The 25,243-nt window shown below is 39.8% G+C and overlaps 1 protein-coding gene across 2 annotated transcripts in view; it reads left to right on the forward strand.

Moving 5' to 3' along the window:
* The window catches only part of CD2AP (CD2 associated protein), an 87,089-nt gene that overhangs the window by 9,543 nt on the left and 52,303 nt on the right, over nucleotides 1–25,243 (forward strand). For both annotated transcript variants that reach the window (XM_061372310.1, XM_061372311.1), the window contains exon 2: nucleotides 13,878–14,038. In XM_061372310.1, coding sequence (XP_061228294.1) covers nucleotides 13,878–14,038 — 161 coding nt within the window. The remainder of the gene's footprint in view (nucleotides 1–13,877; nucleotides 14,039–25,243) is intronic.

A 25,243-nucleotide genomic window follows, 5' to 3' on the forward strand; every position in this document is an offset into this window, starting at 1 on the left:
TTCAGTGCTGACTGTGAAGAAAAAGTAGTACAGCTTTTATTTTGGAGATGCTACTCTTCTGGCATGTCTCAACCAAATGGGAGTACAGAGGAAGAATTATTGGGTGCAAAGCAGGAGGATAGGCTGATATGGATGCTCAGGCGAGCCTGTTTTCTTCAAGTACTTAGTATGATGTTCAAGTACCTAAAAACAAAACTCACAGTAAATCAGGAGGGAATGGTTGATGTGCTGCAGTAGTACAGGGGAAATGGGCCAACAGGAACCTCCTGCAATCCCAAGACAAATGCATAATTCAGCATCTAGGGAAGAGCAACCTTACTGTCTACCAGGTGGCACAAGCAGGATAGTATCTAGCAGGTCATGGGAAGTGAGTATTCCCCAGTACCTGGCACTCACAAGGCTGTCTCTAAAACACAGTGTCTAGTTTTGCTTCTCCCTCCCATCAAATGCAAAGGGGATGCAAACAAAGCAGTGAGTTGAGTGTGGTTAGGAGGCTGGTGGTTATAGTGAGCAAGGATTTAGTTTAGTTTGGAGAAGAGAAAGACACACTTTCCTTGGAGGCATAGTGAAAAAATACAAATCAGTGACTGCAAATCAGGACAATGGTAATTCCTATCGGATATAATGGGGAAAGATTACTATGAGAGTTGAATAGCAGAAAGTTGCCCAGGGTGGCTGTTTTATCTCCATCCTTAGAAGACTTTCAAAACTTAAGGTAGGCAGTGCCTCGAGTGAGCCAAGGTTAGCCTTGCGCTGACCAGTTTGGAGTAAGTAACCTAGAGAAAGTGTCTTCACTTTCAGACCATGTTTTATTGTGATTTGAAGTATTGTGAGCCATGTTGGTTTAAATCATCATCTCAAAATGTGCTTAAATCCTTCTAAATTCAAGTCACAAATGGATGTTTAAAGGACTTGATCTCTGAACTTTTAGGACATAATTGAGCTAATGAACCTATTTTATCTCCTTTAAAACTCTGAATGAGATTGTAGGATGCCCTTGAATATTTGCCATTACAATGGTAATTGAAAAATCCACTGCATAAGGATTTCTCTCTATGCCTTTCAATCATCAATTAATTTTTTTTTGTATTGACAAAAATGTCCACACTAAAAAGTAAATTAAATTTACTAATGCCATAATTTGTATGGACTGTGCGGACAGCGTGAAGTCGGAGAGAATCACTTGTCCCTTTTTTTAATGCTAAGCGTATTCTGTGGTTTTTGCAAGATCCCAATCTGGGACCATTTAGACTATTGCATCATGTCTGTTTTTAAAGATGAAGGGAACACTTTGTGCATGCTCCCAATGATGCTTTTAAGTTTCCCTAAATGTATTTCAAAGCCAGATTCTTGCCATGTTTGCAGAAATACTAATTGTCATTATGAATTAGGTATGTGCCAAATAGTAAGCCAGCTATCAAACCTGATTCCTCCTCCTCACCCTCCCACCCCCCCCCCCCCCCTTTTTTTTTTTCCTTTTTTAATGAGAGTGAGAGGAGTTTTCTTTTGGTTTAAACCCAAAGCTTTCAGAGACTTTCTTGTTTTTGTTACTTTTGAATTCGTAACCTGGAGCTATGACTATGCTGTCATTTTTGGCTAGAAAAAGAGTCCTGAAAACAATCTGCAGATGGAGTTGAAGCTTTTGTAGTATCATGAGGTCCTGATATCCAAGGAGGCAAACTTTTATACAATTTAAATACAGCTGGTTGGTTGTCTGTTTGGTTGGGTTCTTTTGGGTTGTGACTTTGTAAAAAGAATTTTAACTAAGGTAAGGCACAGAGTCTTCCGCTTCAAACATCTTCAAGCTAAATGTCTATTACAGATTTTAAGGGAAAAACTTTTGAATAGGTGTTGGCCCTGTGGTACTTTTATTGCTTATTTGGTGCTTTGGATTTGAACTAAATCTGAATGAGCTATGGTCTTTTTGTTTTTCAGAGCTTTTTGGTATGGCTTTGGTTTAGCAGCTTTTGTAATTTGGTGTCTCATGACTCACCTTGAATGTTTTGCCAAACAGATGTTATAAAATTGACTTAAAGGAAGGAAGAGAGGAAGAGGTGTAAATCTATATAGGGAGCAGTGTCTGACTCATGACTTAAGAAAATGTAGTGTGCTTTTTTTTTTTAAAATATGTCCCCCTGTGCCCTCTAGGATTCCTGGTTTTCTCTGCATATTAAATTGATAGCAGTGTTTCACCTTTGTGAAGACTTCTGCAACATTTCCTGCAGGTCTCGCCTCTCATTTCCAGTCTGGTTTCTTGCAGTGAGCTCTAATCAGACTGAAGGAGATAATCAGAAAGTGGTATTTTGTGCTGCTAGCATAACTTCCCAGGTAAAAACCATTTTGTCCTCTTCTGTCCTTACAAGGTAGTACTAAATACCTGTGGGTGGTAGAGATGTTACTCTAATTCTTCCTATTTCATGTTGTCTTTTGCAGGCAATTCCTGCTCCTAAAAGCAAGGGATAAATGAAATCCACAATTCTAACATTTTGTAAGTTTGCAACTAAGTTTGAGACAAGTATTTCTGGTAATGTTGGTGAAAGCTTGATCAAATGCTGCTTCTAGAATTGGTTTAATATACCTGCAGTGTGGAATGTATCACTAGAATGTTTTGTTTCCCTGCTGGCTAGTAATGATTTATCTACAGGGTACAGTTGTAAAATTATGAGGGTATGTTGTAAAATTAAGAGGAGATGATTTGCTTTAGGGAAGTGAAAATTGACATGTTTAATTTTTTAAGTGTGTTCTATTATACACAGTGGTAGCCACTTGAATGCAGTCTAAACAATTATGGGAGCCTGAAGCAGGAAAATGAGGCATGCTTGTCTGACATTTCTACTGCTTCAGGGCAGACTGCCATTTCTGCTACACTGTTTAATTTCCTTCACAAAGTATCTTACTAATTGTGCTGGAGCCAGTTTGAGAAGCTGGTGTTCGAGGTGGTTACTGTTAGAATGCAATAGTTTCTCAATACTTGAAAGAGTTTGGGAGAAAAAGTGTACATTCTTCATGGTTTTCAATTGTTCATTTTCCTAATTATTTCAGCCAGTCTTACTGGGCCTTAAAATTAGACATAATATTAAGAATTTGTGGTGAGTCATTTCTTGGAGAATGTACCATTGACTTGTCCAATATAAAAATGACAGGTGGATCCAGGGCAGCTTTCAGATGGACCAGTTCTGTGTTGACAGAAGCAAGGCTCCTGCCTTTAGACAGTCTAATGGGTAGATTACTATTTTTGGTTTTATTTTCCTTTTTTTTAAGGCAAGCTATTGATGTAGAGGGATTATTGTTCTAAGCAGAGAATGTTTGTGCTAGAAAGGGGTGATGGAGAATAAAGTAAGTTACAAAAAGAGTAATGAAAAATAGCAGACACTGCAGGATAGAAAGGAAAATGAAGAAGAAAAAAGCAAAATTTACTCAGATTACCTTACCACTGACTTTGACAGTAGCTGAAACTGGCTTGTGATTGGGATGTCAGCGGCATAGCAGCAAAAATGTATCTTCTGAGAGGAGTGTTCAGTGGCTGAAATTAATTTTAGTTTGGCCAAATTCTGCAGACATGCCTGTCAGCTGCAGATGTAAAATTGTAAATATGAGAAACTTTAATGAGGGATCTAACAGATCTTGTGGATCACAAGAAATCTGTGAAAGTCACAGAATGTCTGTTGTGAAACATCCTGAAAGAGAATATGGGCAGGGACACCTTCCACTGTATCAGATTGCTCCAAGCCCCATCCAGCCTGGCCTTGAACACTGCCAGGAATGGGGCAGCTTTTCTGGGCAACCTGTGCCAGTGCCTTACCACCCTCGCAGTAGAGAACTATGGCAGCAGCAGTATCGCAGCCAACAAGTGGATAAAGCTGCTAAGATTGAAGTGGCTCAGATGGACTTACATTGGCAACATAAGGGTGAATTATTTTTGGTCTGGTGGGTCCATGACACTTCAGGCCATCAGGGTAGAGATGTAACATACAGATGGGCTTGTGATCAAGGGGTGGACTTAACAATGGACACTATAGCCCAGGTTATTCAGGACTGTGAAACGTGTGCTGCAATTAAGCAAGCTAAACGGTACAATGGGCTGTTAAAAACTACACTGAGAGCAATGGGTGGTGGGACTTCTAAACATTGAGATACACATTTACCAAAGGCCACCTGGCTAGTCAACACCACAGGATCTGCCAACAGGGCTGGCCCAGCCCAGTCAGAACTTTTACATACTGTAGAAGGGAATAAAGATCCTGTGGTGCGCACAAAGAATTTGCTGGGAAAGACAGTCTGGGTTGCTGGCTGGGCTTAAACTGGGACAGTTCTTTTCAACTAAATCTTCCCTCTGTCAGTTTAAAGCCATTCCCCCTTCTCCTGTCACATACCCTTGTAAAAAGTATCTCTCTCTCTCTCTTATAAGCCCCCTTTATATACCAAAATGGTGCAATAACGGTTCCATTGTCATTAGAAAGTATAAAATATGCTGGGACCCCATACTTCAGAGAAAATAACAGAACTACTTTTTATTCCAATTTATTTCTTTCCCTCTTGCAATGGTAGTTATTTCTTTTCCCTTTAAGCTTGCAGTATTTAATCAAAACGGAAAGGTGATGGTAACTGAGCTGCTGTTGCTGAAGTCTGGGCAAGTCCCAAATGAAATACTGAATGCTGTGAATTTTAAACAGGGATTGAAAGTGGTTATGTTGCTGGTTTTTTTTTTTTTTTTTGTTTTGTTTTTTTTTTTGGAAGGGGGGGTTTCCCCATATGTGTTTATGTTGATTTTTTTTTTTTTTTTAATTCTTGTTTCCTAAAAGCTATCTTTGTAACAGTTTAGAATACGTTTACTGTAAACACTGGAAAGTGCTCATTAAATTTCTAATACTGTAAGCTATCACATATATCCAGCAACTTTTAATTGGTGAATTGTGATAGAAAAGATACACTGTATTCCAGAAGAACGATATATTCTCTTGATAACCAAGAAAAACTGGTTGATTGGAAAGAGCTGTTTCTTAAACTCCCTTCTAAAAAGACTGGGTTTTTAATCTGAGAGAGAAAGGAGGGCAGGAACTGGAAGGCTGAGCTGTCCCAGCACAGCACTGCATGACTACAGGCTCAGGTCAGGACAGGTCTCTGTCTGATCAGCTGTTATGCTGAGGAAGTAGTGGAAAGGGGGGCTTGCTGGGAATCTGGCCTGACTCTGTAGGGTAGAGATGGATTGCCATTGCTCATCTAATGCTGCACTGAACCTAAAAAACCTGAGACACGGGATGTCTTGTTAAGTCTATGAAGGCTGTTGCTTCAAATGGAGCAAATCCTGTTGGGATCCAAACTGAGTCCCTACTGGGTGGCAGCAGGGTGTTTGTGGTGCTCCCTGAGTTTGGGTGAACACAGCTGATCTGTTTTTATGTAGAATCAGCTTGGGTCCAACAGCGAGTGTTTGTTCATATTGCAGGTGTCTTTAGTGCTTGAAAGCAAGTTTCATTTGCCCAGCACCTGAGCCAATAAATTCTACAGATTTAGGTTCTCTGACTCTGAAATAATCCACTACTAGATGAAATAATACACTACAGGAATAATCAATTTACAGCAGATTGGGAACTATTTGTATATACATAAAAGAAAATGTGCATAGAATAGCATGGAAATCTCTCAGTTCCACTGGCAGTATTGTTGTTATATTATGAACTAATGCAAGGACTCTGTTGGCTCAGGGCACTCGGCTTAAAACAAGACCTTAAGTCAATATTTGGTATATGAGGTTGGCATTATCTTAAACTGCAGAGTCCCTCCTCTGCCACATCCCTTCCTTGTGGCAGCAGAAGTTTGTTTGCCTAGCATGTAGGGGATCAAAGCTTTATGAGCAGGAAGTAATGCACCTGCCTTGGTACAGAGCTGTTTATCAGGGCTGGAGCTGGCAAAACTGGTATGGCTCATGTGGGAGTAGGGACAGGTAGAAATGGCTGTCATATGTGTCACTGCTATTTATGATCCCAAGTAGGAGGCACCTGACCTCCTTCTGAGCTACTTGTAAGGGTGGAACATCTTACCTGTGATGTTTAATGCTTTCAGTAGTCTTTGTGGACACAGCTGTTTTGCAGTTCCTCCACGTGGAATATGAATGTGATGATTCCACATGGCTCAGCTTGGTTAAGTGTCTGCAGTTCTGTGTAGTGTGACTTAAAACTATTGACTTAATGAAGGCTGTGGTGAGCTGTACTGTAAAATATCTGTAGGTTGTATGGTATCTGCTAATTAAATATACTCTTTCCTTGTTTAATTTCTTAATATCTTGGAACTGTAGCCCTGCCATCGTATTTGACAGGAATCCAGTGACCTCATGTTATGTGTTATGTTAGCATGTGGTTTCATGGTAGATTCCAGCTAGGTGCAAAGCAACAAGTGCTGGGTGGTGAGATGAGTGGATCTGTAGGAAGAAACTCCTGGTGTTAGGGACCTCTTCATTCGTGATGCATGTTTTGGGCGTTTTTATATCATTGTAATTCTAGTCTCATCCCATGGACTCAACACCAGTTAAAGATCAGTGTGCATTGAGTGTTTCTGGGCTGCATATCTTTGGTTTAGTTTCAGTGAAAGTAAATCCAGATTTCTTGATGTGAGACTGCTCCACACCATGAACTGAAGCACAATAGATGAGAATGGTTTGAAGTTTCATTAAGAAGCGTGACCCTGGTCTGGACTGTAGCAACGATGTAGATGTTGATCTAAGTTGGGTTTGATGCAGTCCTGCATCTCTGACCCTGCAGTGAGCCATCCTAGGGAGGTAAACTTGCAGAAAGTTGGCACTAAATATTTTTCTTAAACTGATTCAGCAGGAGTATAAATAAATACTAATTTAAATGCAGAGCAGGGGGAAGGGAGCATGGGAATTCACACAGAAGAGGAGGTGGGATCACAGCATTTTCGGGTTAAGTTGTCTTAGAAGTAAAACTTTACATGTTTCCCACTTTGAGTAGGTCATATAGCTGTATTGGGCACCAGGAGAGGGTAAGCAGGAAATACTGTATGTTTCCATCTGTTCAGGGTTCAGTCTGTAAGCTGCTGCTTATGCTGATGGCTATTGGGGCATGAAAGGAAGGAAAGAAACATCTTGAACAAGACTAGAGGTCACTGTGGTTTCACTAATAGTGGTAGATATGAGGTACTTCTCTACTCAGTGTGAGGAAGACCAAACCCACATCTGTACCCCAAAAGCATATTTTGATTTTTGGAGAACTGATTATTGTGGCCATTGTGGGTTGTTGTGTAAACAAGAGAGTGAATCACAGGAGCAGATGCAGAGCAAAAGAGCTTGGCTTCAGAGCAGTGGAAGCTCTTGGCCAGGAGGAATTTGTCTTTGATTGCCAAACCCTGGTGCTCATCTTGTGCACGTGCTACCAGGAGAGCCTTGCAAGGGCAAAACTCAGACAGGTTTGGAAGCAGGGTCTAGAATTCTAAGGGCAGTGGGAGTCCACCAGGTTTCCTTATTTGAGCATATGGGTTGTCACCAGTGACTCAGGTCAGGTAACAGAGGGTTAATTGTGTGATGTTGAATTGGGAGAACACATAACCACTACTTATGTTTAAGGCTTCTGGAGGTGTTTCCATTGTTCAGCATTTAAACACCTGAACTACTTTTTCAGTGTTAAGGTCTGTTTTCAGTGGCCAAATGTATACTGTGGTATTTCTATTAAAACAGCTGGAACACCTAGATGTCACAAACTGTAGTAATGTTTCTGGGGAAAAATAATTGGAAGGAGCTTTCTCCTTCAGGCCAACATCTGATTTTGAGATAGCTGTGAAGAAAAGTATGGTAGTTACAAGGACAAGATTGTATCTTCTGTTGTCTTTTGTGTCCACTGTAAGCTTGCTATCTGCTATAAACCTAAACACCTTAGTAAAAAATTCAATACCTTAATAACTCTATGTATTCATACATAATAACAAATGTTAAATTGGTTTTATAGGTGTCTAAACTGTTGGGGGTTTTTGTGACAGATAAGTGGAAATAACAGTACTAATAAAGTTTGGTTTGGGCATTTAACAACTGTCTGTTATGATAAATTGGAAAAGCAAAATCTCAGTTTCTAGTGTAACTGCAGTTCTGCTGGCAAGATGCTTTTGGAGGCCACACAACTTTCCAGAATTCATGTTCCAATAAATGATTTAGAATATGAACTGACCTAAAACATCCCTGAAGAGACCTTTATAGAACATGCATGCATCTCAAGCTCCTCTTGCTGCTTAATGTTAGACTCTGTCCTTCTAGGTCTGCAGCAAGTTTCAGCAAGGCTTCTTGAATAGCTTGAGAGTTTTATATGCAAGGATTTCAGATATACCACAATTTCTTTCTTTTTTTTTTTTTTTTTTCATTTTATAAGCTTTAAAATGTGGGTTTTCATGAGATTTATTTTGTATCTGGTTTGTGTCTTTTTCTGGCAACCACAGAAAGGTCACTGCATTCTGATAGTATTATAATATCCTATACAGAGTACCAAGAATGTGAAATTATGCTCTTCCCTGGATGAGTCTCTGACAATTAGTTATTCTTATTGAAGGCACAGGCGTGCTAGAATTTCAGTATGTTTCTACTTTTCCTTCATTTATTTATAGATACCTTTTTTGAGGCCTCCAGAGAGCCTTAGTTACCTATAACAGCCACCTTCAAAAGCAGTCTGAGTAGCTGAAGACTTCCTTTGTTTAAAATCAGTGAAGGTGGGTGTTATGCAGCCGTGCCTATCAGGAGGCTTGCCCTCTGCTTTGGCATGGGGATGTGGTTGGCAGAAAAGCCGGTTATGTCAGTTTTGGAGAAGCAGAGTCCACCTGTGCCAGCAGTGACTGAATGCCTTGTGAAGGCAGTGTTGCTGCGTTGGCTAATAGTGGGAGCTGTTCTGCCAAGGAGGCAGTTCTGTTCTGTTAGGATGCTTTTTGTCTTTGCCATGGGCAACAACGTAGTTTGTAGTTGTTGACAGGGCATTGATGCATTTGCTCTGCTTTACTGTTTCATTAGTCAAGTTGTCATCTTATTCAAAACCTTGAGCTGAACAGGCCGTTCCCATAAAGCCTGCTATAACCACATTTCTCTGAAAGATGTCCCATCAGTACTTTTTTACTTAACACTGTTGATTTAATATCAATCCCCTGCCCCTGAAAATGGGTCAAAACCTTCAAAAATCACTGTCTGGGACGTTTTCTGGCTATGTTGGAAAGCTCTGGCTGGATGGCAGAAAGTTGCCACCCAAGGTGTATCTTTGGCTCAAATCAGTAACATAATCACTAAGGCTGGAAGGCATCTTTGAGATTATCTTGTCCAACTCTTCTCTAGGAGCAGCCAGGTACAGCAGGTTGCTCAGGACCATGTCCAGTTGGGTTTTGAGCATCTCTAAGACTATGCAGCCCCTCAGGACAGACTGTTCTATTGTTTGATCACACTCCCAGTGTGTGTGTATTTATGTATGTGTGTGTGTATGTATGTATATATACATACATATACTTAAGTGAAGTTTGTTGTGTTTAGCTAAAGCCTTCTGCTTCTCATGCTTTTGCTGTGCAGTGCTCAGTCTTCTCCACTCCTTTATCAATAAGATCACTTTGATCCTTCTCCCAGTCCTTTTAGCCTTTCCTTTCATGGAGATAACGCTAGTCTGTTAGTCATCTTTGTGACCCTTTGTTGGGCTCACTTCAGTATGTTTGTCTATTTTTTCCTGGGGAGCCCAGAACAGGAACCAGCACTCCAGGTGGGGCTCGCCACAGCTGAGCATAGGGGGAGGATCCTTTCCCTTGACCTGCTAGTGGTGGTTATACTCCTAATGTTGCCCAAGATGCTGTTGGCTGCCTTTTCCTGCAAGGGTGCATTGCTGGCTCATGTCCATCAGGTGCTTCTCTGCCAAGGTGCTTTCCAGCCAAGCTTTCCACAGCCAGTACTGGTGTATGGGGTTGTTCCTCCCCAGGGGCAGAACTTGGCATTTTGCTTTGAACTTCATGAGGTTCCTGTTGTCCCATTTGCTCAGCCTTTTGAGGTCCTTCTGAATAGCAGCACACCCATCTGCTCTGTTAGCCACTCTATAAGTATTTTTTTTAATCATCTGTAGACTTGCTGAGGGTGCATCCAGTCCCATCATCCAGGTCATTGATAAAGATATTGAACAACTCAGCACTGACTCCTCAGGCACAGCTGTGGTAACTCTGGACTGTGTGTCATTGATCACAACTCGTTGAGACTGACATTTTGGACAGTTTTCAGTCCATTTCACTTTACACTTATCTGGCCTGTACTTCATCAGTTTGTATATGAGAATGTTATGGGAGACAGCATCCCTTGCTTTCTCATCATCCAGTGAAGTAGTAATTTCATTGTGGAAGTCTTGTCAGGTTGGTCAGGCAAGATTTTCTCCTCATATGTTTTTGCTGGTTCTCACCATCACCACCCTGGTATTCTTGGGTGGCACTGGCCCAACGGTTTCTGTTTCATTGAACAGAGCTTCCAGCCCCTTGTCTGCTACAAGGGCACTAAATGACTGCTACCAGGGTGCTAAATGTAGTGGTCCTGTGTTTCTAAATACGCTCTGTCAGGTCTTCATCTGTTACAATCTATTTTCTACAATATCCTAATTGACCTGACTCTCGTTTGGTTTGTGTGTGTGTTTGGTTGCTTGGGTTTGTTTCTTTCCCTCTTCCTTTGATTGGAAGCATGTGCCAGGTGCTGTCTTATATTTATATTTGAATTCTTTCCAAAACAAGGCTATCACTTGCTAGAGATCTAGGATAAAGACAAAAAAGACAAAGGAAGTGGTTTGGAATGTCCCATGCTGCCTGTGGAAAAATTGGGAGAATGTTGTCTTCCTCGGGTGAGTTTTGATCCTGCTGGCTGTGCAAGCAAAGCATGGTTAACCTCTCAGTGTTCATACTCAAGCTTGAGAAGATTATTTTCTATCCAGTACTTGGTCATTATAGACTTTTAAGCTACAGATAATGGATCTGAATTCAGTTTGAAATTGAGAAAGCCATGTAAAAAGCAGAGGGGAGGTAAGATAGGTGTGTTTGGTAATTTGTGTTGCTGAGGTTCTGTTAACCAGTTAAGACTCTGATTTTTGAATGTTTTGACCAGCTTATATTATTGCAGTGCAACTTACTGCTGAATGATTTTAGTGTCACATCTGTTCTTGAGTAAAACTTAAGCAAGAACTTGAAGCGTTCAGAGGTATAATTCAGGAGCATTCCAAACTACTTCAAGCATTCAGAAGTATAAACCGGGGACTGCCATGATTCCTAATTATTATAAGGACTGTGATTCCTTAGAAACACTTGCTGTTTTTTCACCACTGGACACTGTTTTCGCAATATTATACTTGGTAACCTTTCAGAGGCTTATTTAATCTGGGCTGTTTTGGTACTAGAATGGTTTTTTGCCCATCACACTGCAGTCCAAATTAGCTGGACAGTTAATTCAGTGCTACTTGCTAAAGGTTGTAAGTGTTCCTCTTGAGGACCACATAGTAGTGAGATGTGTGGTTTCTTGCTGTTTCTATTACTAATTTGTAAAAAAGTATGGGATGAAAAAAATCTTAACATTCCCCGTGACCCCTCCAATTTACAGGTGAGACTACAAAGTTTAGATCTGTTTTGTATGTATGTCCATGAGAGTGAGGGCGGTATTGAGTAGCACTGATAAGAGGAAATCCAGAACCTAAATTTCAAACATAAAAAGCTGATATTAATTTACTACTACTTGTCTTTGGAGTGCAAAGACACATACATGATGACTGGGAGGATCTTGAGATCCTCCTTTTGCTGTTGGCATGACCAAGTGAATGTTTTACAGTAGGCAGAGGTGACATGACCAAAATGAACATGTTGTGCATTCCAAGTACAAATATAGAAATGCTTCCCCGAGAAAATAAGAGCTTTCAAAATAATTAGTTCATGTTGACATAGCGTGGGTATGGTTACCTACTGCTTCTGTGGAAAAAGAGCCAGGTGTTTGGCAGTTTGAGTCATAGTCTGCAATGCTGTAAGCATTTATCATGACTGACAATGTGTTCTGAGCCATTTTCCATGTTTAAATTTGTAAAACTGTCCTGTAGTGTGATATGCTTAAAACAAGAGTTTATCATAAGAGAAATACGTAACATGGCGATTTATTGCATTTTAATGCATCTGTAAGTTTCTAAAATGCTTGGGCTGAGTTGGTTAGAAGATGACATTTTTATTTCCAGACTGTAAGTGATGAATGGCTGTTGTCTTTATGATCTGTGGCTGCCAGAATTTTCTATCTAGGTGATATTTCATGTCAGCAACTCCAAAGACAGTGCAGAAGCAAGACAAAACTACTATGCTTGCTGCAGGCAATAATGGCAAAATCATGCTTTGAAGTAAGCTTGGAGAATACATTTGGCAAGAATAAATGTATGCACTACAAAAAGCAAATATATACAGTACAAAAAGCATGATAGGGAGTTCCGGAGTGTGCATCCTGAGCAGATATCTGGTGATGATTTCTGTTCATGATGAAGAAAAATTTTCTTTCTTTAAGGAAAAAATCAAAACTAAGTCTTCATGTTTATATTCAACTGGCTCCTTTGTCAATGGATGTATTCAGAAAATAATTTGCCAAATAAATCATTCTGGCTTCTCTTGTATTCATGGCACCATGACATAGTTCCTTTTCTTTTTTTTTTACTGAGGGTTTTCTGACTTCATCTGTAGGCAACAGGGGGATAAAGAATATATCACAACATGCATGCAGCAACACTTTTAATTGAAACTACATGGATTTAATGGAGCTGTAAGTTCAGTACCAGGAAATAATACTTTCTCCCATTTGATTCCTTAATTTGTGAATTAATTATTGGATATTATTATGCACTGATAGAATAAATAGTAACCTGGGAAAATTTTTATTACCATTCAGGATTTCTGTCTTTTAACCATGTTGTGCTCTCATCTTTGCATGCTTGTTGTGATGTGCAGAGCAGAGGGGGGTTTCAGTGAGCACAGTGTTATGCTTGGTAGTGTCTCTCTGTCCTAACTGGATTTTAGTGAGGGAAGATAATTTCATTGCTGCAGGTCAGTAGAAATTTCTGGCATAAACAGAATTTCTTGATGAACAAACAGGCCTTTATTGCCAAACAAGACTTGAGCTGTCAGTATGCAACTCTCATGGATTTTGTGCAACAGATGGACAAGTATGTAAATATATTGCTATGTTCCTCTGGGTAAACTTTCTTATATCAAAATCCAAGTTTTCTTGCTTATTCTTTTTTCATTCAAAACCAGATAAATCTGAAGGAGAGTGCCTTTTATATGTCTATGCAATTTAAGTTGTATGATACTGTCAATTGGATGCCTTCGGGCTATGTTACATTTCTTGGCTCAATCAGACAAAACTATTCTGTGCTCAGCAACTAGTTTCTTGCAGATATAGTAGCAGTTGCAAGTATGAGAATTAAAAAAACATTGTATGTATGTACCATATGTGCACAGTTTGACCCTTTCTCCTTCCTTGGCCCCAGATATGCATTGAGTAACAAATAATTGCCCTGTGGGCAGTGATTCATAATTGGTAAATCTTAGACTGGGACTTGGGCAGCAGGGAAAAAAAGCAGTGCCAGCAATCCCTTCAACCACACATGTCCAAAATCCTACCCACCACCATCAACATACAACCCTCTGTCATATTCCTAAATTTACTTTATTTGAACAGGTGGCTGTCCAGTTTTCTTCCTCTCCAAAATTGTTTGGAACACTACAATTCCCAAACAAGTGGTGCTGCAATGGAAGCACTTGTTCTTAGCATTTGTTGCTAGGTCTGCCGTTCTGTACATGCATGACTTTCAGGTTGCATTTCCATGTCTGAGTTGCATTCATTGTGGACTTTTTTTTTTTTTTAGTGGACTATATTGTGGAATATGACTATGATGCAGTGCATGATGATGAGTTAACAATCCGAGTCGGGGAAATCATCAGGAATGTGAAAAAGCTGGAAGAAGAAGGATGGTTAGAAGGGGAGCTAAATGGCAAAAGGGGCATGTTCCCTGACAATTTTGTGAAGGTGAGTTTTCTGTATTGACTTATTTTTACTGTGATTGTACAGCAGGCTAGTTACTACTGAAACTGTGTTAAAATGGCTAGCACACACATCAGTTGTATTTGTAACAAGATTTTTTTTTTTTAAACTGGATGACCTTTTAAATTATTACGTTTTTTTTTTAGTATGCTTTTTCATACTAAAGAAACCAAAAACATGCAGCTGTTTTTGTTTGAGTTTTCTGTTCTCATTCACTTAAGCATTTCTTTTGGTCTGTACCCTTGTGCTGTATGTTCTACCTCCCTCTTGCTGCAGTGCACTAGCAGTTCTCTGTAGCCATAGTTACCTGCTTTAGTGAGACGAACTGATTAAGAAACCAAAACCACAAAATCCTCCAAGCCTACCCTTGCAGAAGACGGGAATTAATGAGAGAGTTGGGAAAGTGGGGTCACAGCCCAGTCATCTCGGCTATAATGAAAAATTACATCCTTGGGCTACAGTTGTGTGGGTTCTTCAGCCTGGATTAACCTGCTTTGTCTGAAGGAGAAATTCTGCCCTACCCTGGACTCCCCATTGCTGGCACTGACTATTTGTGACCATGAAAAGGGACAGGGCAGGGAATGTACCCAACTGAAAGGTAACTATGGAATCAGGTTGGCTTTCAGTTTGATTGGTTTTTTGGCTGGCCTCCCCATTTGTCAGCAGCAAGTATCTGAAACAGGTGAAGTAAGTGCTCTGCTGGGTTGTAGCACTGTTGTGTCTTTGAGTTAGTCATCATCTTACTGAAGGTGAGCCTCTTCTGGGGGAGCTCTGTCTCACCAGGTGCCATGTGACAAACTCTGACAATTTTCTGCAGCGAGATACTGCTTCTCAAACCTTTTATTTAACCTTTTATATTTATTCTTTGTTTGTGTCCTAATTTTAATTGAAATTCTTGTTTGTATTGTTCAACTTTTTTTCTGTTTTCTCTGCACATTTTCTAAATGTAATATTGAACATGCACCTATTTATCAATTACTTACAATGAAGACTGCAAAGCAGCTGGGTGTGTTATTCTGCTCTGAAATCTGCTGACTGCAGATATTTTCTCATCTAAACTATGCAAGTGTTATGGAGATGTTAGGTTTTGCTTCTTTATGCTTTCTAACCTTTTTAGGAGCTTCCAAGGATTCCTTAGTGTAGCTTCCATAAAATCAAAGAGAATTTAGATATTTCAGTTTCTTTTAAAGTGAAACTAATTCTTTGCAAAATAGAATTATCTGATGGATCTGTGATCTTTTTGTATTGTTAAACCTAAGGGAAAGTCTGTCCACTGCTGTAAACACTTCTTTACACTGTATGCATTAAATTCGACGAGTTTTCTGTTCATCTGCCTGGAAAAGCAAATTAGTCATTTTTTATTTAGTGCAGAGAAGCTTAAGTATTTACCTTTTAAAACTGACTGGAATAATCTAGTTGTTCTCAGGGTCTGTTACCAAGGAGAATTTTTATGAATGCCTTTCACTTGTCTAATATTTTTTATGTTGTTCATAGTTTAGTTCAAAATCCATTTTGGATTTGAGTCCTGTATAAGTAGTAATTTTACCTTAAGTGGTGTTTCAGTGATTACTGTGTCGATGATCTATTTAATTAGCACTCAAGTGCCATATGGGAAGAAAGCATCTGACATAGCTCTTCCCTGGTTCTTGTGTCATTAGGATCATCTGCTTGGTACTGAACAACTAAGAAGGGTCGCTTGTGGCTTGCTTCCATGTCAAATGCTAAACTTGTTGGGTGGTTTCTTGCCCTCTTGCAGCTGTGGCTTTTAAATTGTTTCCATCCTGAAAAGTCTTCATGCATCTCAGCTCCAGGTATTTTTAACTACACAGCTGTTCATTATGTGTATGGCATGCTCAGATATCCTGAATTACAGGGGGCTGTTAGTTTTCTAGGTGGCATAGGGATTTGGAAAGGTGGAAAGGAAATTGTGTAGAATAAAATGATTTCTTTAGTTTCATGACAGCAGGGGATAACTTGCCTTTTTGTTGTAGAGTTGAGTGCAGTTATGAGGCTGATTTTGGGAACTTTTAGAATGGTGTGCATAGACTGGAAGACTGTCATGCAGTGATGATAGGATGGAAAAGCATTAATTGTTATGGAAGTTAAAGTTGTGGTTTTCTTCATGGCCAATTTGATTATAGTTTCTTCTTAAAAGTTAATTTACAGCTAGTGATAGTTTGAGAGAACATTTCTGGGGAAGTGGGTTTTTTTCTGCCTCCCCCCTCAAATGAGCTCACTTTGTGGTGCTCTAGGTTATTGAATGGTCGGGATCTATGAAACACCACTATGACCAGACTGGTGCTAATACCAGGCCTCAACAACTGAACTCAAATGCTTCAGCTTGGCCAGGTGCAGTGTTAACACCTACAGGTTGTGGGTGAACTTCAGGAAGAATATGAAAATAAGCTGAGCAAGGTTGTACTTTGGCCTTGTGAATGAGGAAAGTTCCTTGAGAACTGGATTTACCCATTTGCTGCCTTACTCAGTAGCTCAGCATCACCGGGGTGGGGGGGGGGGGGTGGCCACCACCACCACCACCACTGAGCTTTCTGTGAGAAGGGGTCTCTTGCCAGTCAAAGAAGGAACAGCTCCTGTAAGTGCTTGCAGGGTTGAGAGTAGAGAAGTGTAGCAAGTTCACTGGGAGGAGTAATGACAGGAAGGATGTGGAAGAAGGACAGATATTGCTAACTTCTCATGACACACAGGACAGGGAAAGCAGACTAATGATCTGAAAGGTGTAGTGAGGTGGAAAGATCCGGAACAACACTAGGCTGTGAGGACTGGGGGAAACTTGAGTGCATGGGGTAGATATCTTGGGTCAAGTCAGTAGAAATGTGGCTGGAAAGAGCAAATTGCTCTGGACAGAACCAAAAGTTGCGCCAAGGTTTGCATATCTGGATGCAGATCTCTGAGAATGCACTTGAATATTTATTCCTTACTAAAAGAATCTTCTTGTTCTCTTGCTGAGTGTAATTTCGTGCATTAAATGGAGATCTGGCCTGAATTCATAATATGGATAAATTTGGGGTTTTTGTGGTGTATATATATGCTGGTTTGTTAAGAATTGAACTGAGGCCAGAGTATAACCTCTCCTTGCAGAATTTGGATGGGAAATTATAATCTATGCTGATTGGAAAGAGATTAACATTTGAAGCTGAAAGCACATGTGTTATGCACTAGATCTGCCTGGCTTCTTCATGTACAAAATATTTAAAAGCATAACAAATAGATGACTGATTAAATAAGGTGAAGATGGACATGTTTTCTTTTTCAAGCGACAGATTTTTTAGGGAAGATAAATGAGTTCTTTAAAAGAAGGCTTTGATTTTCATCAGACAACTGCAGGAGAATTGGGAGGTGTGAGTGGGGGGAGAGGTGCTAAGTCCAGGTAGTTTGGTTTTCACTCATTTTGTTAGCTTCACTTCATCCTGTCTGAGGGGACGAATACAGCTTGTTGCCTTTGTGGTAAGATGCAGACTGTCCTTGGCTGTAAGGCAGCTATTTCTTGCCGATTTGAAGGTCAACAAGAGTATTATCACTTCGTGCTGCCTGGGTGTGTTGAGTGCCCCAGATTCAGACTCTACCTCTGTTTCCTCTTTCTGGGTCTGCTAATATATAGGGTTTACTGACATTTTGCACTAGTTTTCATACTTTGACTTTTGCGTGCTTTGACAAATGTGTCTTTTCTGTTTGAACAAGTGCTGTCAACTTCATTTGGAATTGTTAGTCATGCAGGAAATACCTTTTGATTACCTCTGTCCCTTTCTCAGGTCTTCCAAATATTGCAAAATAGTTGCGTGTTGTGGTAGAGGGTTTATGTTTTGTGTAGTAATAGCAATTGGGTCTTTGCTGTTAAAAGTGCAACAAAGGAAGCTGACACTGTTTTCAAATGAGTTAATTTGTTGCATGGGCAAGTAGGGCAGCTAGCATTCTTATGCCTTTGAAATACTCAAATGCAGAGGTGAATGTATGGAATTTTCCTGTGGATGGTGCTGTGATGCTTGGCACCTTATAACATCTGCTGGTAAGTTTTTGGTAGGGTTTTTTTTGGCTTCTACCCAAACTTTTTTGCCCATTGACAGCAAGATCCTGAAGAAGGATCAGAGCTTGGCAGTGCCCGGTTCCTAGTGCCAACTGGGACCCAGGATTTTCTGCAAGCTCATCATCACTTGTTGGCTTAACCATCATCCTGAGATTGTCTGTCCCAAAAGGTGCAGTTCTTGGTGCTGACTTCCAATTGCACTGTTTTGCATTAGAAGAAAGAGAACAGGTGGACTCAATTCAGGGAAACACCATAAAGCCCCCAAAATATCCTCAGATACTAGAGTGACAATGCCTTGGATGGAGAACAGGAATGTTGTAAAGGTTGGGAGATAAGTTGGCCTGGGATGTCCAGAGCAATTCTGAAACCAGAGCTCAGGGGTGGTGGTAAAGCTTGTAGTGACTGTGTAGTTGAAAACAAGTAAGTAACAAAAAAAAGGAAGTACAGGCAATTACACTGCCTACTTGTGAAGCTAATTTCCTTGAATTCACTTTTCAGCAGTAGGCCTTTTAAAGATTTTCTGCCTGTAACGCAGTGTTGGATTTGGGGTACATAAATATCCAATTCTATTAACCAAACCTAATTGGAAATTTCCACTTTGAACTATGTGCATATGTGCTTTTAGTGGGGTTGAAATATTTGAATTAGCATTCTTGTTCCTGACACTATTATCACAATTTTTTTCCCTCTTCCTGTATGGGCAATTTAAAGTCAACAACTTGATAAATTCCTGAAAAGAATTAGTGGTGGAAACCTACCAAACTTGTATTGTTTTCTTTGAGAGTGGTTTTTCCTTCCTAGAATTCATCACAGCGTGGAATGTGCATGCACATGTTCATCTCCATTATATGCTAGAGTAGCACAATAATGCTGTTAGGTTGAATGTGTGGGCTTTTTGGAGATGTGAAAGTGTGTGGTATAAGGAAGGTATTTTGGGTTGTGGTTTTTCTTTTTTTTCCCTATTTTCTAGATTATTTATGTATTTGAGTAGCTCTGTTCACCTTCCAGCCAGCTATTGTGTTAATCAGCTGGAAGTGATGATTTGGTGTTTGTCCTTCTGTTCATTTCTGAAGTTTGTGTCCATGCATAGCTGAGAATGTTATCACTAACGTTCCTTGTTTAATTTTATTCATTGCTATATTAGTTTTGTAACTAGCTAGACTGTGAGTAATACAGCTTTTCACGGTAGTAAAACCAGTTCTATCATGAGCTCAAGGCAGTAACTTGAAGGAGGGAGGAGCAGGGGGTAGATTAATTAGTAGCTTTCATCAGTTAAGGTAGAAGAATTTGCTGGTGGGCTTTGGGGGCACTCTGGTGAGCAAACTGGACGCTTCAACAAGCATGTTTGCTATATGCATCTCTTCAGCTGCCTGCTCAGACAAGGATGTGTCTGTTCCAGAGCTGGTTCAGAGAAAACTTTGCCTGTGCAGGTGCGTGCAGCTGCTCCCACTTAGCTCAGCACTGAGCCTTGGTCCTCCTCAGGTTAGCATGTGAACTTTGCTCGCTGTGACATTTTTCTTCCTCCCCCAGAATAAAAAAGCTCTGCAACACTGGGTGTGTACGAGCAAATATGTCCCTGGAAGTGGTAAGCTTGCTTTATTTTTCCGTACGTTCTTAACAGCAAATATCGTAAGCAGACTTTGTGTTTCAGGATAATGAACATGAACAGCAATGCAAATGTGAAGGTTGTAGCTGCAGTACAAGTTTTAGATTTTATTTAATATACTATGTGAATCCTTGGCCTTAAAGTTGGTTGTGTAATAAAATTACTTGGGTTCGGTTTAGCTTATCTACCCTTCTGTAGTGTATAGAGACCCTTAAGAACTGCAGAACACTATGGTGCTTGCATGAAGTTCTTTTAAAAAGGGTGATTTTATTTTAAGGGGTACCTTATTGTTCAACTTCCTGGTCTCTGTGTTTGTCTGTGTGAACAAAACAAAACCCAATCCCCTTTTGCTTCCCTTAAAAGCCTCCCTACACCAGGACTAGGTATTAGCACTGCCAACCTACCTTCTTAAGGCTGTGTCTTTGCTGCCTCCTTCCTACATTCTTGCTGGTGGGATGCTGTTAAGCACTGAGCATGCTGTGAGCTGGAGAGAGTAGTTTTGGCTGAGAACTGCTTCTAGAATACTGCCTTCTGTAATTCCGTTTCAAAAATAGAAAATTGACCTCACCCAGAACTTTAAACAGGATTCATGGTGTTGGGAGGGACTGTGGGTGGGACAGTCCCCCTTTCTTCTCGGTTGTTCGGAATGTTAGTATAGCATGTAATTGTGCCTAAGCTTTTAAATAACGTATGTAAGATAAGCCATACACATCTAGTTTGAAGTAATTGGGATGCCTGTAGCATGGAATAAAACACCCATCTGTGTCCAGAACTTTGGGGTTTGTTCCTCTACTAGGTGTCCTGTCTGATTTTTTTTTTTTTTTTTTTGCATACAGGTGAAGTTTGGAGAAAATTAGATATGCATTTATTTATCAATTACTGTTGGTCAAATGATAGTTTATACAGCTTTTTTCATTGCTTTATTGTTGTTCTGAGGAAAGTTTAATCACAGTGGCTTGCATAGAGTGGTGAGATTGAGGAGCTTGAAAGTTATTGTTGGCTTCCTAGGGAGGAGTAGGCAGCCCTGCTGGTAAGAAGGCAACACCTGCTTCAGAGCTGGCGGTTCTTGTTTTCCAGAAACAAAGATAACATGCGAGATTGAAAGTCATATTAAGCAATTTTGGTTTCAGTGCTGAGTATATGAGAGAAATGATGGGTGTAAGGTGGCTCTTTTTCCTGGCAATGAATGAAGCTGAGTGTTCAGGCTGGTGCTTTAACACCTGTTGCTGACAGGATGGTGCAAATAATTGTTCCTTCTGGCTTTTGGAGAAAATAGTGCCACTGCAGAGTGTGTTATCAGGGGGTGCCATGTGGGTTTGCCTCGGATGCTTCTGCTAATCCCATCCATTGGTACATGCCTGGGATTTGCGAGAATGGTGATAATGATTCCTGTGCTTGTGGGGCAAGAAGCAGATCTCTACTAGCCAGCTATTTTGTCCTGAATAAACAAGGAAACAGCTTTCTTCCAACCGGAAAATCAGGATAAATGGCTTGTGTGAGCCTTCCTTATATGGAGGCAACCATTCTGTCTAAAATTAATAATAAAATAACCCCAGAAATCTAGCTGAAAACATTGTCAAATATACTCAAGGCACTGATGTGTAGGTGTAAAGTCTTATAAGAGTTTTTGGTGGGATAAATGGCCCCTCACAGATGATTCTTTTTCCTGTGACTTTTGCAATTGAATTGCTGAGTTGACTGCTTGGATCAGTCGGGCCCTCACCCTGTGAGTTCCATAAACTGACTGTTTGGCATGAAGAGAGGAAAAACAGTTTTGAGGTTGGTTTGAGTTTGCAGGTGGTCTGAGACTTTGCTCTGTACAGGTGCTACTACTGACACAGCTCATGGACACCTGTGTGCCAGGTTTTCTTTTTGTGTCATCTCTATGATGGGGTGGTATAGCACTGGGATTTTATTGCCTTATTGTGTTGGCTTCAGATGTGTGAAGTATTGCATATTCCAAAGCAGTGTAGGTATGGTGATTAGGAAGATATGACATGAGAAAGTTATGTGGTTATGTGAATTCTTTATCTTGATGGAGTATTAGATCTGAAATGTCACAGATTCTTGCCTTAAGTTAACTATTTCAGTGAAGAAAATGTGGCCCTTGCCTTGTTCCACATGAGCGCATGTTTTAAAAAATCACCTGTCAAGAAGCTTTCAGTTTGCATTTGAAAACTGCTGTTTCACTGTAAAAGTCTATAGCATTGTGGAGTTTTCCGTGGTTGAATGTGAACACAGAACGAAGAAAACACTGGTGGTGCTTTTAATATTTAGAATTTTAAAATATATTTGGAAATAGGGCTTCTATAAATACTGCGCTTCTAAGAGCATGTGAGAAATGGAAATAGCTCCTTCATTTTGCCTCAGTGGCAGTACTGGTATGGAAGGGACCTTAAAGTAGTGTTCTGAAGGATGGAGGATAAAATGTAATTAATGACTTATGTGAATCCTGCTTAATATGCTAATAACTCTCTGATTTTACTTATTCAAGTTCCTTGATTATACATGTGTCTTTTGCTTTTCTAAATGATGTATCAGTTTGGGATGTTACTCTGTTGTAGCTGCACAGTTCTGGATACCGGTAGTGCTTCTTGGTTTGGGTGTAAGGGTTTGTTGCACAAGCTAGTCAGGAAGAAGCAGCAGGTATGTACAAGCAGTTATTCATTTAACCACATGAAACATCTGCTCTTTTGCCCTTCCTTATTTAGTTTTTACATTTGATTTGTGTTTCGTTTTATAACTTCCTCTCTGAGCATGGGAGAAAGGTAAACATTCCCTAGCTGGAAGCTTGCAAACAGGGTGTGTTCCATCAGATGGCATTTGCAACCATTGTTGGGTAAACTACACAAAGCATTGCCAGTGTCTCGATCAGTGACAATTGACTGGGCAAGTGCAGAAAACTTACTTTTAAGTTTGGACCTTCATTGTATACAGAAGTCTAAGATACAGCCATAAATATGTATTCTGGAATTAGCAAATAATTGAGGAATAATACCAAAAAGTGCGGTTATCCAGGTACTGTAAGATGTAATGTTTGTTACATCCTGGAGGCTCTGGGCATGCATCCCAGTGCTGTATTTTTAGTACTTAGGCATATGTCTAATAAATCAACATGTGTGTACACCCAGCACAGTTAATATTAAATCTGTTCTTTTGCCTTTTTTTTTTTAATGAGGCTGAATGAAGTAATCTACTTGTGAACATGAAAGTTATTGTGTGAGGCTAGGTCAACTGTCCTGTAGTCCCAGAATGCTTGCACCACTAGAGAATTCTGTTTTCTTCTTGTTTGGATGGGTCATTGTTTTGGAGGGGGAAAGTTAGCTTCCCTCTACTGTTGTGTTTTCAGTATTAAATTTATTTTTGAATGTGTGTTTTCCTGGGCTCTATCTCATATTATGAGCTGATCTCGAAGTTAGATGTGGTAAATGTTTTTCAAGGCTTAAAACAACCTTTTGGATATTTCTCTTCCTAAAAATATTATTCTGGTGAATGTCTGTGAGTTCATTTGTATTTGGTGTAATAAGCTTTCAGACTGTTAGAAACTGATGATGATAGGTAGTTGCCCTGTCACCTGTCTGCTTACAAAACAGGAACAAGAAGCAAGAATGCATTTTCAGTTTAAAATGTTGATTAACATGTGAGTCTTTGAAACTTCAGCTTTAAAACACTTTTGATCTCCAGTGAGACGTTAAGATTTATATTTTAGCCCTTACTCAACAAATCTCTCAAGCATTTAATTCTGTATTTGGGGCAAGAGTTATGGTGGGACACAGATGTGGTAATGTTTTTACTTGCTTTAAGCTTTGTGAAGAGGTGGCCACAAGTGCTGGAGGTTTTACGGTGAATAGAAAAAGATGGATGCCCTGGAAAAGAGATGCAGGATGCTGTACTTGGCTTTCTTCTTCTCTGCAGGAAGCCAAGATGATGGTGAGGAGCAAGCAATGTTTTGAATTAAACATGAAAGTGGACCCATGTTGGTTAATGGATGACACATTTCTCTGGACCAGCAGTAGACACTTAACTGGGAGAAGAAGAAATGTGTCTTCCTTCCTTCCCTTGTAGGGGAAGCTTGTTGAAACACCATGTGCTGGGGAAGCTGGATCTATGTCTTGCCCTCTGCCATGTGAGATTTTTGGTTTCATTGATCTAAAGCACTATTTTAGTGGCCAGTGGTTGGCAGGACAGCAGGACATTAAGCTAGTCTATAAAACAATTACAAGAAATCTAATTAAATTTTCATAGGTGTAAGCAATTAGAATAGAAAGGAAATGCAATTAACATTTCAAGATGATTTTTATCTGGCTATGAATGTGGCAACACCATCACATACTTAGGTATTATTTTTAGAACTATTTTAGGAGACTTTTTTCTTAATTAAATGGTTGGGAAACACTGATGTAAACATCTATCCTTCCTTCAGTTACTCTTGTTGATTTAGGATGCTTTGCTCCACTGTTGGTAGGCCTGGTGATCTAACTGCTGTGCTTTTATGCATCTGGGGTTAGGTCCTTGTTAAAAGCAGGTGGAAAGAGTCTTTTTAACCTTGGCAAAAGCTGCTTAGGATGCTAAAACACTACACATTTCTAGGTCTCTTGTATTTTGCCACTGTTAACAGACTGCAGATCGGAATCTTTGACACTTATTTGGCATAAGCTTTAGAGGTACCCATTTCTCCACAATAAAAAAAAGTTATTTTTGTTTACATGTATATGTAGAATAAAATATATACATGTATAATAACATATGTACACATGCACACATATATAACCTGTAACAAGATCTGAAATTCCAAGCCTGCTTCTGCATTCCCCCTGTGTTCTTTATTTAGGAAAGTCCATTTTTTTTGCCTGTTCTTCATCTTCAAATAATACATTGATTCAGTGGCTCAGGGTTTAGTCTGCAAGTCTGAAATGACTCTTAACTCCTTTTTTCTTATTTTTATGTTTCCCAGCACTCCTACTTATTCCACATTATTTATGCATTATGAGAAAGAAGTGATACCTTGCCTGACTAATGATGCCTTTCTTCCTAACAGGGAGGCAGTATGATTGGTCACCACATCACTTCTTTTGCTGGACTTTGCAGCATCAGGTTTGTGGTTGGACTCAATGATCTCAAAGGTCTTCTCCAACCTAAATGATTCTATATATAGCATAGATCATAATACATATAAAAATATTGGTAACTTCTTAACTTATGCTGAATTTGTTTAACAAGAAACCAATGACGTGGTGTGGGTGTGATTTAATAGAAAGAAATGCTGGAGTTCTGTCTGCAAAGTGGACAAGTGTGAGCCTGGCTTGAGTCAGTTCTTCTGCAGCTAGTTACATTTTATTTTTTTTGGGGAAAAGTTAGAAATTATGATTTGAATCTGCAGCAGGCATGAATACTAATAATTCAATGTTCTGAGAATATTTGTCCAAACATTTATGAAATTGTGCTGTGCAGAGAGTTCACAGGTGTCTTCTGGCATTGCATGATGGTGGTGAAGTTTATCCATGAGGACTCTGCATCCTTGTTTTATGTACTCGTATATTTG

The sequence above is a fragment of the Neopsephotus bourkii genome, unplaced genomic scaffold (assembly GCF_033783945.1).
Source record: "Neopsephotus bourkii isolate Nb327-2 ecotype Australia unplaced genomic scaffold, CSIRO-AGI_Nbou_v1 NB_1600, whole genome shotgun sequence".
NCBI lineage: Eukaryota > Metazoa > Chordata > Aves > Psittaciformes > Psittacidae > Neopsephotus > Neopsephotus bourkii.